A 14,471-nucleotide genomic window follows, 5' to 3' on the forward strand; every position below is an offset into this window, starting at 1 on the left:
ATGCAAATCAAGTTATCCATCACTTCTGTGATAATGCGGCTTTCCATACATAAGGGTTCTTATGTCTCAATAAGGACCACCCTATGAAGAATTTAATGGTCAGGCAGTTGAATCGTGCCGGAGCCTTTTGTGATTAACACAGATCTTGACTTACATGTCATACACATCAATGTTACTCGTAAATTACCAAACTAAATAAATATTTATAATTGTATATGTATACATACGTACAAGATGTGATAATAGTAGGGAGTATACTCGTATATGGGTGAATCAACTTTTTCTTGCCTGTTATTGCCATGGTTACGGTCCCCCGAGTCATGCTAGTTTTATGCAAAATTATGCAAGCATGCAAGTAGTCCATGTTTGTAGGTGGCAAATTAAGGAAAGGGCTTGTTAACACCAGAAAAATGCATGTTTGCATAGTTTAAGTAGCATAATTTTGCATAAAACCAGCGTGACTCGGGGGACCGTAACCATGGCAATAACAGGCATAATAGTCCTTGTGATTAAGAGTAGAAATAACTCAAAAGTTGATGGTTATTCACATAGAAATATAGGGTACAGTTTTGTCTGAAAATACTTACATATTCATGCAAATAAATAATTCTATTTTTTCTATAACAAAACAGCCATTTTTTAATGAACATAAATTAAACTAGATGTTAGGCTGTGCACACACTGGTAAACAAAAATATGTAACCACGGCTCTAATATATAACCATAGATTCAATTGATCCTATACCTACATTAAAATGCTACCGCCTAAGAACGCGCATACACTACACCACACATAGATGGCGCCACAAAAAAAATGCCTTGTTGCCATCGATTATTTGTAGATTGGCGTTAAGTGTCACTTTCGAGCCATAAATCTATGTCAAAAGTGACACTTAACGCAATCTACAAGTATAATCGAAAGCTACAAGACATTTATGGCGCCATCTATGTGTGGTGGAGTGTATGCGCGTTTTAGGCGGTCGCATTTTAATGTATGGGATGGTATGATCTTGTTATATTTAATTTATGATATAACACAAACAAAAACACGTCTTCAGAGTTTTTGTAAGAATATACAGGTTGATTTTTTATTATCATAGTAACACGTACTGTTCTCATACAAAAGTGACTCAACAGTTGGCACATGCATAACTGTGTTTACATAGACGGTGATGCCCCTATTATTTTCTACTCCTTTCTGCTGTGTTCATGAACCGCAGTGTGTGCATGGCCTTATGTCGGTCGCGTCTTCGGGACCTGTACGGTCAAGCAAATATTGTCACTAAAAGACTACGCCAAATTCAAATTTTTTACGAGATGATAATTGATTAAACCTTCGCTCTACTAGACTTATCTAAACCTACATTTATGCCCCCGCCCCTCGCGAGACGCTAGATGTGGGGGGCCTATATATAGGCTACTTGCCTCCTAGTCAAATCAGCTTCTTTTTAAGAACTGTCAAAACGATTTTGAACGACTTGCTAATATGGAATTTATATGAAATCGAATTGAGTGACGTCACGGTCAACTCAGTTACTTTATATATTTCTACCTGAATTATTAAATAGAAAATTGGATTTCAAAATAACTTCTGTTCATGTTTTTCTTTTAATTATCGGATGCTTTATTTCGTGCTTGGGATAAACTATTTTATTTTAACTACAGTCAAGTTCCCTATTATAGATAGAGTTTCGCACCTACATTTTTCAAATTTGCCGTCTTTTCCGAGTGACAATATTCGCTTGACCGTCTATACCTTACAATACGGTGGTACAAAATACAAATAGTGACTTAGGCCCCATTTAAACGGTGCGACAAGTCGTACGCGAGTTACGTTACATGCTTTTAGTAAGGTCGCCAAAGTGGCTTGCATCGCAGAGCCTGACATACTTCAGTGACAGATTATGGAAGTGCCACAAGAGCATCCACACTACAGATGTAGTGCGAAAAGCTTTTCATTCGCATTTTTCCGGAAACGTTCGTATTTGATCCATTTTTTTTTTTCAAACTTGTCCATTCCATTTTTTTTGTTACATGGGTATTTTTTACGCGATTCATAAGTTCAAGAATCGCGAGGTCTTTCGTTCCTGATACGAGAAAAAAAAATCCTTGCGACATTTTTTTCTTCTATTAGGATTTAAGAGGTCGCGATTCTGAGTGGAATCCACATAAACATTTACAAATCCAAAAAAAAGTAGGGGGGAAAACTTTGACAAAAAATGGCCCATTTGTCATGCTAGTTCAGACAGTGTCAGTACGTCTTGTACTGAGACTCACTGAAATAGCATACCTAATACGTTCGTACAATTTCGTAAATGTTTCAAGCTACATCTGTAGCAGAATATATAAATTATTATAGTTATATAAACAAGTTTATATATAAAAATAAATAGTAACTCTTCCATAATTTGCCACTAAATGTAACTAGCCGGACTAAGGGCCAGTTGCAGCAACCGCAGTTAACAATCACATCAACGTCACGCAACAAGAGTCTATGAAATTTCCATTCAAAATATTTAACGAACGCTAAATATTAACTAATGTATTGACAATATTGAGATTTACGTACGACGTATACTGTTTGTTGGAGAACAGGTATCTGTAACAAGCAATAATAAGCCTTATTGTAATAAATAAATATCATAGGACATTCTTACACTGATTAAGAGGCAACAGGAACGAAAATGCTAAAATGGAAAGGGGATCCCTTTCAGTTTGGAAATTTTAGATAAATATACTCGTGTTATTAACAAGACTTATAGTCTTTATAGACAAAAAATTGTCCTTTTAAATCGAGGTGCCGCTCTCGACTGTTTCCTCCTCGAAAACTTAATCTGGTGTACAGTCGACCAAAAATGTCCTACGGTTGAAGTTCGTTTGAACGTCATGAGACAACAAGGTCGATTTCCCATTACAATAATATTATGTCAATGACAATTGCTCTGTCTATAATATGATACTTACGTCATGCCATGTGTCAAGTCAACCTCGATCGTTAGAGCTCACAAAACTTTTGTCAAAACTGGCAGACCACTTTCTTGGCCCACTGTACTCACCGACTACAGGGGGCGGATCCAGGAAGGGGTGGCGCAGCGCGTCTGCGGCGGTGATGCGCGCGCGCGGGTCGGGCTCCAGTAGCCGAGCCGCGAGCGCGAACGCAGAGTCGGGGAAACCGCACACGGACCGACTGGGGTCCACTATGTGAGCCTGGAAGATTCATATAAGATTAGATGTGACGTGAAAATTTTATTTTATCAATAAAGGGTTGTATTGGGCAGGCTAGGTTGTAGGCTGGGTTGTATAGGCTAGGTTTTATCAGTAAAGGGTTGTGTTTTTTTTTTCCGTTTTTCGTTAAATTCGACACGTAGCTAGGTTCATTATCAGGAACCACCCTGTATTTTACCCTTTTAGTTAAATTCGCAAAAAAAAAGTAGCCTATGTCACTCTCCATCCTTTCAACTATCTCAACTTAAAAAATCACTTCACAATTCGTCGCTCTGTTTGCCGTGAAAGACGGACAAACAAACAGACACACACACTTTCTCATTTATAATATTAGTATTGATTAGATACGTACGTATGCGTGTCTTCACGACAGACGGACAGAGATCCTGATATGAGAAAAAAAATGTCCCAAGGTTTCCATAAATTTTTTCGAACCTTCCATTCCGTTACCGCAATACAAAATGTATGAAAAAATGGTAACGGAATGGGGAAAAAACGTTGGGACACTTTTTTTCTCCTATTAGAATTGAAAGAGCTCGCGATTCTGAGTGGAAACCACATAAAAATTCTTAAATCCAAAAAAAAGGTGAGGTGGACAACTTTGAAAAAAATGACCCATTTACTCGTAGCAGCCTAAAACACACTGGGTGAAGAGGAGCTAGGGTGGCTAAAGTAGCGTCGTTGCCTCTTTTTTCACACAATCCTTGTGAACTGACTGAACTGGCCTCGTAGCCGAAAGGTAGTCTGGCTCTGTCGCGCCAATACGCAAGAGCGATAGAGATAGATATCTACGAGCGTTTGTGCATTCGGCTACGCACGCTGACTATATAAACTCTGTCAAACAAGTCTGTTAGTAAATAAGAACAAAGAAAACTATAGGTATCCTTTTCTCTAGCACCTTAAAGAAAAGGATGCATATTAGAGATGGGCCGAATATTCGGTAAATATTCGGTATTCGGCAAACTTTGCCAATGTTCGTATTCGGCCGAATAGTTCGGTTACATTGCCGAATATTTACCGAATAAACAAAGTGTTATAACGTAAGTTTTTTCGTAATTCATTGGATAATGCCATCCTATTTCAGTATTCCAAGGAACTACAAAAATAGAGTTAAATATATGCTTAACAATATCAATAAAATTTTGTATTTTATAATACAAAATTTATATTTATAATATAGGTCGAGAAAAAACAAAATTTTAAATATCCGTCTTATTGATAAGAACAGTAGGCGCCGTAGTATCACTAGTAACATTATGTATTCATTGTTGTAAATTCTACATTAGCTTTAAAAATATAGAGCACCGAATATTCGGCCGAATGTTCGGTTCGGTAAGATCTGAACCGAATGTTCGGCCGAATATTCGTCCATATTCGGCCCATCTCTAATGCATATAGTTTTCTTTGTTCTTATTTACTGACAGACTTGTTTGACAGAGTATAGTTACATACCGGCGTGTCTTCACGACAGACGCAGCGTCGTAGCGTGCACTTGACGCACTTGTCGTGCGCGTCGTGCGGCGGCGCGGCGCCGCGGAGGTGCGCCGACAGCTTGCGCAGACAGAGCCCGTGGCGGACTGATGACGTCACTAGGCGGCAACCTGGAGAGAAACAGATTGGTTGAACCAACCCATACGGTGAAACCAAAAAGGATCGAGTATTATAGAGAGTTACTGTCAAAGTAAAATGTGTAATCACAGTGCATAGACTGCCATCTCTTGACACAGACTTGAAACTTTTGAACCTCAGTTTTGACAATTTGGCCCATATTCTTAGCTTGATATGTGTTAAAATGTCAAATATTAATATTAGCGCCATCTAGCTGAGCGTCCCCCAAAGGTGTAACGCCATCGTACCTTTTTCTGTATGGTTCTGAGGTAAGTTTTTTTCTTAGACTTTATCTGTCTATACGGAGTTACATACGTCTTTGGGTGAAACTAAGCAATTTTTAAACTGTGATAGTAGTTTTAAGGCGCTGGTAGCCTAGCGGTAAGTACGTGCGACTTTTGTTCCGGAGGTCGCGGCTTCGAACCCCGGCTCGCACCAATGAGTTTTTCGGAATTTATGTGCGAAATGTCATTTGATATTTCGTCACTACTTTGAAAAAATCTCGTATCTCACTCCTCAAAGTTAAAACGCAGTAAGTCTATATGTATCATACTCCCATACATACTTACTACAATTTTCTTTTCATTGACAGACGAAGATACAAGTTTTTTTAAAAGTAGTGACGATTTGCCAATCGCTTTTCGGTGAAGGAAAACATCGTGAGGAAACCAGACTAATTCCAATAAGGTCTAGTTTACCCTTCGGGTTGGAAGGCCGGATGGCAGCCGCTTTCGTAAAAACTAGTGCCTACGCCAAATCTTGGGATTAGTTGTCAAAGCGGACCCCAGGCTCCCATGAGCCGTGGCAAATGCCGGGAATAACGCAAGGAGGATGATGATGCTGGAGGACAGCAGTGAGGTCGTCCGTGGCGACGAACGGGTACCGCCCGGACAGCACGCTGTGTGTGTGTGTGTGTGTGTGTCTGTGTGTGTTACCTAGTGCGCCCGCGGTCCGCTGTAACGCCTCTGTGCCCAGGAGCTCAGTAATCTCTGCCAGAGCCGTGAGGTCGTCTGTGGCTCGGAAGAACGGGTAACGGCCGGATAGAACACTGGCCAGCATCACACCACAGGCCCACATGTCCACCGCTGTGCTTTGGTGCGGGTATTTGAAGAACACCTGAAATAATCAAAATATATGTATGTTCGAAGTAAATTCAAAGTCAACACAGAACAGATTTTAATGTGGTTTAACAGTTTAGGCATACAATTTTGTAGGAATTCCTTCGGAAATTCCGTCGGAAAAAACTCTGACTAAGAGCATTAATAGAAAACCGGCCAAGAGCGTGTCGGGCCACGCTCAGTGTAGGGTTCCGTAGTTTTCCGTATTTTTCTCAAAAACTACTGAACCTATCAAGTTCAAAACAATTTTCCTAGAAAGTCTTTATAAAGTTCTACTTTTGTGATTTTCTCCATATTTTTTAAACATATGGTTCAAAAGTTAGAGGGGGGGGAGGGACACACTTTTTTTTCCTTTAGGAGCGATTATTTCCGAAAATATTAATATTATCGAAAAACGATTTTAGTAAACCCTTCTTCATTTTTAAATACCTATCCAACAATATATCACACGTTGGGGTTGGAATGGAAAAAAATCAGTCCCCACTTTACATGTAGGGGGGGTACCCTAACAAAACATTTTTTTCCACTTTTTATTTTACCACTTTGTCGGCGTGATTGATATACATATTGGTACCAAATTTCAGCTTTCTAGTGCTAACGGTTACTGAGATTATCCGCGGACGGACGGACGGACAGACAGACATAGCGAAACTATAAGGGTTCCTAGTTGACTACGGAACCCTAAAAACGCTTTCGAAATATATAAACTAACACAATGTACGGTCCACAAAAAAGCAGATGGCAAAAGTCATGTTTGAAAGAAAAATTACTGCATCCAAACTTTATAAGTGAATATTGGCTACGTGCACGACAATTACGCCCACTACCATGTGAATTTGAAGTGGAAAATGTCAAAAAATGACATGTAAACAAACACTATATTTTAACGATTTTTCGTTAATTTTAAATAAATCGAATAACAAGAGCTACTATTTCAAGTGTAATTTAGGTAGATAGATTATAAAGACAAGGATATAATACCAAAAATCAGTTTCCAAAGCATTACTCACGGTATAAACTTCCAACCCCAGACTACAGAAAGAGTCAATAAATTGGTGCTGGCAGGGCATATAAGGAATCTTGAAGAACATAGGAGTAATGGTACAAGTTCTTCGAGCTAATGATATGGTATTCGCTAAACCTCCGTCCCGTTAATGCCATATAAAACAAATCTAAACGTAAGTACGTAGTCATGTCCGCGGCCGCAGAAATATCCGACACGGGCACAGATTTCGGGAGATAGGTCATGCCGGGCGATTTGTATAGAATACGCCTGTCGCAAGGTCTGCGCAACCCACACAAAGCACCAGTAATTGTAAAAATAATGCACGCACACACCTAATCCACACACACTTGTAGCTGGACGCTCCTATTGCACAATACACGCGCATCATTTCAATGGTTGTGTACATGCGAACGATAAGCGAGCGCGATCGCGCACGCACACAACGATAAATAGCGGGAACGCCTCGCCTCGTTTCCGAGAAAAATGTCTTACTGAGTGAATCGTTTTGTACACCGTTCATTGCGGCGCAAAACACTACACTGTTTACAATATGTTCCTTGTGTAGCCGCAATGTATAATTAACGTTTTAAAGCACAAGCAAACGTAAGGTTACATGGTACAACTCGGAGTATTACGTTGAATTCGTGTTTTATGTGAAATAAAAGGAAATAAATAGTATTTACCTATGAAATGTTATCCTATCGGCTTGGAAATTATTCAGGTCACTGCGATGTTTGCAAGTTATTATTGCACACTTCGGCATTTTGGATAAAACTCGTTTTTCGTCGGTGAACAGCTCGCGTGTACACGCGATGACAGCGGACGGCGAACTGGCGGCGGTGTAGGCCCAATGGGCCTACATCTGCGACCAGGCCGCGCGCGGCTTGTCCTCTCTATAGAATTTTTTCCTCTGAGGACACGGGCCTATTCCCAGGCTAGGCCTGAATCTTTAAGCATAATCTTTTACGGTAGGAAAAATACTAACAGCGTATTGAACAATATTAGGTAAAGAAAGCTTAAATATAATTTATTATCATGTTTTGTTTTGACATGTCACTTACGTTTTCTTTTCACCGTAGCTATCCATTTAGTTCTTTGATCCAATTTCCAGTGTGCTCTAAGAAACGCATAGAACGTGGAACGACTATTTATGTCATTATTTTTACAATTAACAACGAAACAACATTGAAACCCCATATCAAACATTACACCACATTGTATTTAGCCTAAGACCGGTACGATATTTTTGAAAATAATTGTATAACAGTAGTTTTATTTCATATACAGCGCTTAATCGCAATTTAAAAAACCTATATTTTCGAATCCACCAATAGTTTGGAATGGAAGATATTAAAAAAACTACGCCTAGAAAATAAGCGTTTTCTTTCAGCAAAATACCTCACAGTAATTTAATGGTGGAAACATGTAGAAAAAAATCAGTTTTAAGGTTTACAACCCGAAGCCACCTAAATATATGACGGGAAATAAGACTATTTTTATTGATATAGAATTTTTGAATTTTGTCTAACGTGCTCTAGAGCTGATATAATAACAGATATTTTTAACCAGAAATCAATAGCACATAATTTTTCAGATATTTAACATATAAAAACCACCAATATATTTATATGGAAATAAAAAAATCTAAATATTTGACCGGGCAAATTCGAAACAGATTATAGTACGAGGTTGACTTTTATTGTCCCTATTTAACAATATTAACAGCATGATAATCCACCCAATAAGTTTGACCTTTATTTAATACTTTAATTTATTTAATATATGTATTTACATTTTTTGCGTGGTTTGGTTTGGACCTTAGTGTCTTACATTTAGGAATCCATATGGCAAACCACCACGCCGGTGGAGCTGAGCCGAGGGTAGGTGATGAGCCGTGTCGCATGCTTTTTATTCTGTTCTTCTATTACACATTAACGTAAATGAGGAGGCACACTGACATTTTACCCCGCCAGGCGGCGCCTATGCATGTCACTGTCATTCATATGTGAGAGAGAGAAAAAACATAATTATCAGCTTCTCGCTCTCACGTCTCACGGACTAATAGGGTGGCGCCATCTGTCATATCCTTTGAGTGTTCCTCCTCATTACATGCCTGTTTCTACATAAGTAATATTTTAAGTAGATTAAAAACAGACGTTTCCCACCGATAATAAAGTCCAAAGTAATTAAAAAAATTACACATTTATTTTAGGCATGCGATTTGACAGTCGTCGAAAAGAGTATATACTTGTCAGTACATACATCTATCTCACGTTTTTCTCTTCTACCATTTGACAGATCTCCGTCATCTTGTGAAATGTATTCTTCCATTCTTCAGAATCGTTGAAGCAACGCTTGTTACAAACACGCGAAAGCTATGCAAAGTCTAATTTCGACCCATATGTCACGGCCAGGTATAGCTAGGGTTGCCAACCGTACTATATAATATAGTACTGTACTATATTTTGGCCCAGCGTACTATATTCTATATGAAACATATATAGTACGCAAAAATACTATATTTTTGGGGTCCATGCCAGTGGCGAATTTACACTAGGGTCAAGCCGCCAATGCGGCGTTTTTATAATGAAAAAAAAAAAAATTCGCGCTCGGTACGCTCACGCTTTTATTTCTATTTAACCGCCATTGTACATTTCATTACTTCGTTCTGATGTGAAAATATTGCAGTTCAAATATATAAAGCCACCGTTGTTTGTTAATATTTGTATTTTTTCCGGTGCCCGATTGATATTCCGAAATAAAATACGCCGATTTTCGTTACGCCGACAACGATTCGCCGACGTCTGTTTTGGCCGAATAACGGTTGGAAGATTCTCATTTCGCATAATATTCGTTCGTAAACGGAGTCGGTAAGCAGAAATTTGATACGCCGATTTACTTTTCGTCGATTACTCATTTAGTAGTTGTAAAAATTGGCCGACAAAAAATTGGTCGAAACACAATAGGTCGAGTGATCATTTGGTATTTTTTTTTGTGAGTTGGCTGGAACTTGCGTACAAACTATTCTGCGGATTCAAAAATCTAATTGTTAGATCATTTATAAGAGGAAGTCAAATTTAATTCAACTACTTATTTATATTAATCCTCATGTTCATTTCTAAGGATTAATTTGAGTAAATTACGTATTATTGTTTACAGCTCACCAAATTTTTACTTTAATTTTTTTTTCACCACACCAACTGGTAAAGGCTCTCTTTGCTATTTGAAAACAGATAGCAAAATTGTATTGTAGCCACAAGAGAGCAAAGTAATTTCATACAAATTTTAACTTGATGTCTTAAGCTGGCTGGTAGATTTTACCTAGAAATGATGATTTTGAATAATAAATATTGAATAAATTGATGGATTTGATTTAGTTTGATGTGTGTGTGTGAAAAATTTTGTGTTTCACTCGGTGGCAAAGTTTCTTTAACCTTCGTGCCTTGAAACCCTCGCAACGCTCAAGATTCAACTTCTTGAACCACTTGCTACGCTCGCGGTTCAATATTGGAATCTTTCGCTTGTTCGGGTATCAATTTTGGCATCTGCGGTTAAACAACAACTTTGCACCCTTGTAAAACAAATAACTATAGTTCTCCCATTCGGAAATTAGCACTTTTCTGTTCAAGAATATAATGTAGCCAGTATATGTAAATTATTACCGCAACTAAAAGAAGAAGTACTTGATTAATAAAAAAACGTGTCTATTAAGTGCGTAATTTTTTTACAACAGCGATAATTCATTCATTCGTAAATATTTTAACAATGTATAAAATGTGAAACGTTATTCGACTAAACATGGCCTAAACGAAAATATTACTTTGCTAAATGAAAAATGTCCAATAATAGTTCGGATAATTTGCACAGAAGCGAACTGAACTTTATGCGAACCAAGATTCTACGTAACGTTATTCGACCAAATGTGACAGCGATAGTTTGATTATTCGGCTAAATGGCATTCGGCGAATCGTTGTCGGCGAATCAATAATCGGCTAAAAAATTGTCGGAGAATCATTAGGTAGCCATTTTTTCCATGATATATTAAATAACGACATTTCTTAAGGGGATTCTCTACTCCGATGAGCTTCGATTTGAATTTGAATCTAATAGTATTATGAATATTATGATAGTTTCTAAAGCCTATCATATTAACAGCATCGCCTTTAAGCAAACTAGTATCCCATAATTAACTACCTCACAGCTCATTGATACTGTGATATTTAGGATCAAAGTTGAATTATTTTAGAACCAAAACAAAACTGGTTTTTTGGTCAAAACTTTTGCCTTAATTAGTTTAAAATTAAAATGGCTTTTGCATTTTTATAAAATTCTAGATCTCATTTAAGTAAAAACGTTTTTAAAACAATGTCAATGTTCATAAAAAATATAAATAAAAGGGTATTTTTTTTTTTCAATATATGGGTCTTACAAATAGGGTGTTCTGCCTTTTCGCAGAACTATTTTGGCCAAATTTCATTTGCCAACCAACAAGTTTAATTTTGACAACTAAAGTTTAGCAACTTATTGTATGGCAGCTTTTCAATTGGTAGAATTATTGCAAAGTAAATTATTAAAATCCATCTAAACTTTTGGCAGACTTGTCATTTGTCAAATGTTTCACTTGCTCAAACAACTCTTGGACGAATAACGTTTCGCAACGAAACATTAGGCAAGTTACAAATAATTTCTAACATCATCCATTCGGATAGGGTAGGTACTTTTCTTCCCTGTTAGAAGGAAGCAAAGTAGCTCTTTTCTGTTCAAGGACTATGTTGCCATATAATAGTGGGAGCGTGTTAGATTAACCGTGAGCAAACCGGAAAAAAACTGTTTAATGTAATAAAAAAATAAACAATATTCAATATTCTTGTAAAAAAAGTAAGTAACTATTAGGTAACTATTTAAATTAAAAGAATATTTATAGGTACGTAAGTAAAAATTGTATCCCTGTCAATAAATTTAGAAAGTGATAGAATAGAAGACTCAGTAAGTATTGCATTTTTTTCGAAAACGCCACATATATTGTTGGTGTTCAATAAAATATTTGGTACATACAATAAACAACTAGTTATATATTATGCTAAGTAAAACATTCAAAAACATGAAAGTTTGCTTTTTTTTAAAAAGGGCCTTTTAAAAAACCGGCCAAGAGCGTGTCGGGCCACGCTCAGTGTAGGGTTCCGTAGTTTTCCGTATTTTTCTCAAAAACTACTGAACCGATCAAGTTAAAAACAATTTTCCTAGAAAGTATTTATAAAGTTCTACTTTTGTGATTTTTTTCATGGTTCAAAAGTTAGAGGGGGGGGGACGCACTTTTTTTTCCTTTAGGAGCGATTATTTCCGAAAATATTAATATTATCAAAAAACGATTGTAGTAAACCCTTATTCATTTTTTAATACCTATCCAACAATATATCACACGTTGGGGTTGGAATGAAAAAAAATATCAGCCCCCACTTTACATGTAGGGGGGGTACCCTAATAAAACATTTTTTCCCATTTTTTATTTTTGCACTTTGTTAGCGTGATTGATATACATATTGGTACCGAATTTCAGCTTTCTAGTGCTAACGGTTACTGAGATTATCCGCGGACGGACGGACGGACGGACGGACGGACAGACAGACATGGCGAAACTATAAGGGTTCTAGTGTTGAGTTCCTCACTCGTGAGGCACCTCATTTGTACCACTCATATTGTTAATTTGTCGCAGTACTTCACACGGCAAAAATGTATTGCATCACACTTCAACTCACCGCACCTCATTTTACTCGCTTGTGACAGTCGCAACACAAACACCTCACGCCTCACAAAGCATTCACGTACTTCAAATGTCACAAAAACGTCAAAACTCATCATCCACACGCGCGCCTCGCGGCCCTCAAATACTCGCTCGCAACACAAACACCTCATTCCTCACAGATCATGCACATACTTCAAATGTCACAAAACGTCAAAAACTCATCATCCACTCGCGCGCCTCGCGGCAGACGCGGCCCTCAAACTCCGTCGCGAGAGTCGACACCTCAAATGAAGTGATCAACCACACGTTCAGTTATCGAACTACAGACCTTATGGCCGGGACAAAAGGTCCACCGATAAAATAAAATGTATCGTTTGACTCGTTTGTACCGGAAATCGCTTTGTACCGGAAAGACAGAATACTGGGGACGCTATTGCACAACACCCTGCATTTTATGATTAAGCACTGAGACTTGGCACAGGTTGTTTCTTGGGTGGCCCTGAGTAGATAAAGATCGGGAGGCATTGAGAGCCCCCCTTAATTTAGGAGGGAAGAGGGGGGAAGGCTGGCGCCGCCGCGCTTCCTTTGAAACCATATTTCTCTAAAACTATACAAAATAGGGCATGCGATATATCATTTTCGGATAAATGAAGGACGAGGAATTCATTTTTGGAACAAAAAAAATGTATTTTAGAACAAAAATACAAAATAAAATGGGAAAATCTGAAAACGAGATTTTTTTTTATACATATTATTGCACATTGTATGAAAACTGTAATGGTTTTTTCTAAATAAAAAATATTATTTAATGGCTACATTTATCTAGTTTTAGAAAATGTATAATTTGTTATAGAAATATATTATAGGACGAGTGATAAAAAATAATTTACATCGCCCGATAGGGTTATTTGAATGCTCATTTCAATAAGTTTTGTCAATGATTTCAGGTATAATCACTATTTTTAACACACGAAAGCCCTAATCATTGTAGTTTATGCCTATTTTAGTGATTAATTTACTTAAAATAAAAAAAAATACAAAAATTTTAAAAAATATTAAAAATGTAATATTTTTTTTTAACATTATCCTATTTTGTTCTTTCTACACAATATATATCTAAAAGCAATAAATATCAATAAAAAGCCACATTTATGCAGTTTATAAAAATATATAGTTTGTTATATAAATATATTACGAAACGCGAGATAAAAAATAATGAAAATGAAATGTTTAATGTACGGGTCAGCTTGCATTATTCGATGAAGTGAGGTAAAGGTACTACCCGCTATGCAGTGGAGTTCGTCTAGTAATACAGAAATATACTTATTCTAATAACGTTTACACATGTAGGTATATCACGACCCAGTACAGAAAATTGTAAAAGTCCTATAATATAGTTTATTTTGATTGTAAAATAAAATTGCATGTGACTTATATTGCAAAAAAAAAGTCTTAATCACGTTCTCCTCTCCTAAAGCAGTTCTGCATGCATAGGCTTGATGATTTTTTAGTTTACTAGCAGAATTTAGTTACTTTCTTTGGGCCCCCTTAAATCGGTTTTACCGGTTTTATCGTCATATTCTTCCTTTCAGTATCAATGATAGTTAGTTATTGCGCAATAGTGCCATAAAAAATAAACTAGATTCGTATTAGCATTAAACATTAATGATTTTTGAACTAAGACATTGCTTTTGTACAAAGGAGAACCTCAAAAAATGGTCTGACTAGACGAAAACACGTGTATCGGGGCTAGTACTCAAGGCTCTCAAAA

The 14,471-nt window shown here is 37.2% G+C and overlaps 1 protein-coding gene across 2 annotated transcripts in view; it reads right to left on the reverse strand.

Annotated features, from left to right (window-relative positions):
• Positions 1-2,272: 2,272 nt before the first annotated feature.
• The window catches only part of LOC125241157 (cell division cycle 7-related protein kinase-like), a 58,323-nt gene continuing 46,124 nt past the window's right edge, over positions 2,273-14,471 (reverse strand). The window contains exons 8-11 of one of the 2 annotated variants that reach the window (XM_048149498.1): positions 5,769-5,949; positions 4,678-4,826; positions 3,057-3,207; positions 2,273-2,599 (exon numbers count right to left, since the gene is read on the reverse strand). In XM_048149498.1, the coding sequence (XP_048005455.1) occupies positions 2,562-2,599; positions 3,057-3,207; positions 4,678-4,826; positions 5,769-5,949 (519 nt within the window). In that variant the 3' untranslated portion in view covers positions 2,273-2,561. The remainder of the gene's footprint in view (positions 2,600-3,056; positions 3,208-4,677; positions 4,827-5,768; positions 5,950-14,471) is intronic. The other variant, XM_048149499.1, reaches the window with a different exon arrangement.

The sequence above is a fragment of the Leguminivora glycinivorella genome, chromosome Z (genome assembly GCF_023078275.1).
Source record: "Leguminivora glycinivorella isolate SPB_JAAS2020 chromosome Z, LegGlyc_1.1, whole genome shotgun sequence".
Lineage (NCBI taxonomy): Eukaryota > Metazoa > Arthropoda > Insecta > Lepidoptera > Tortricidae > Leguminivora > Leguminivora glycinivorella.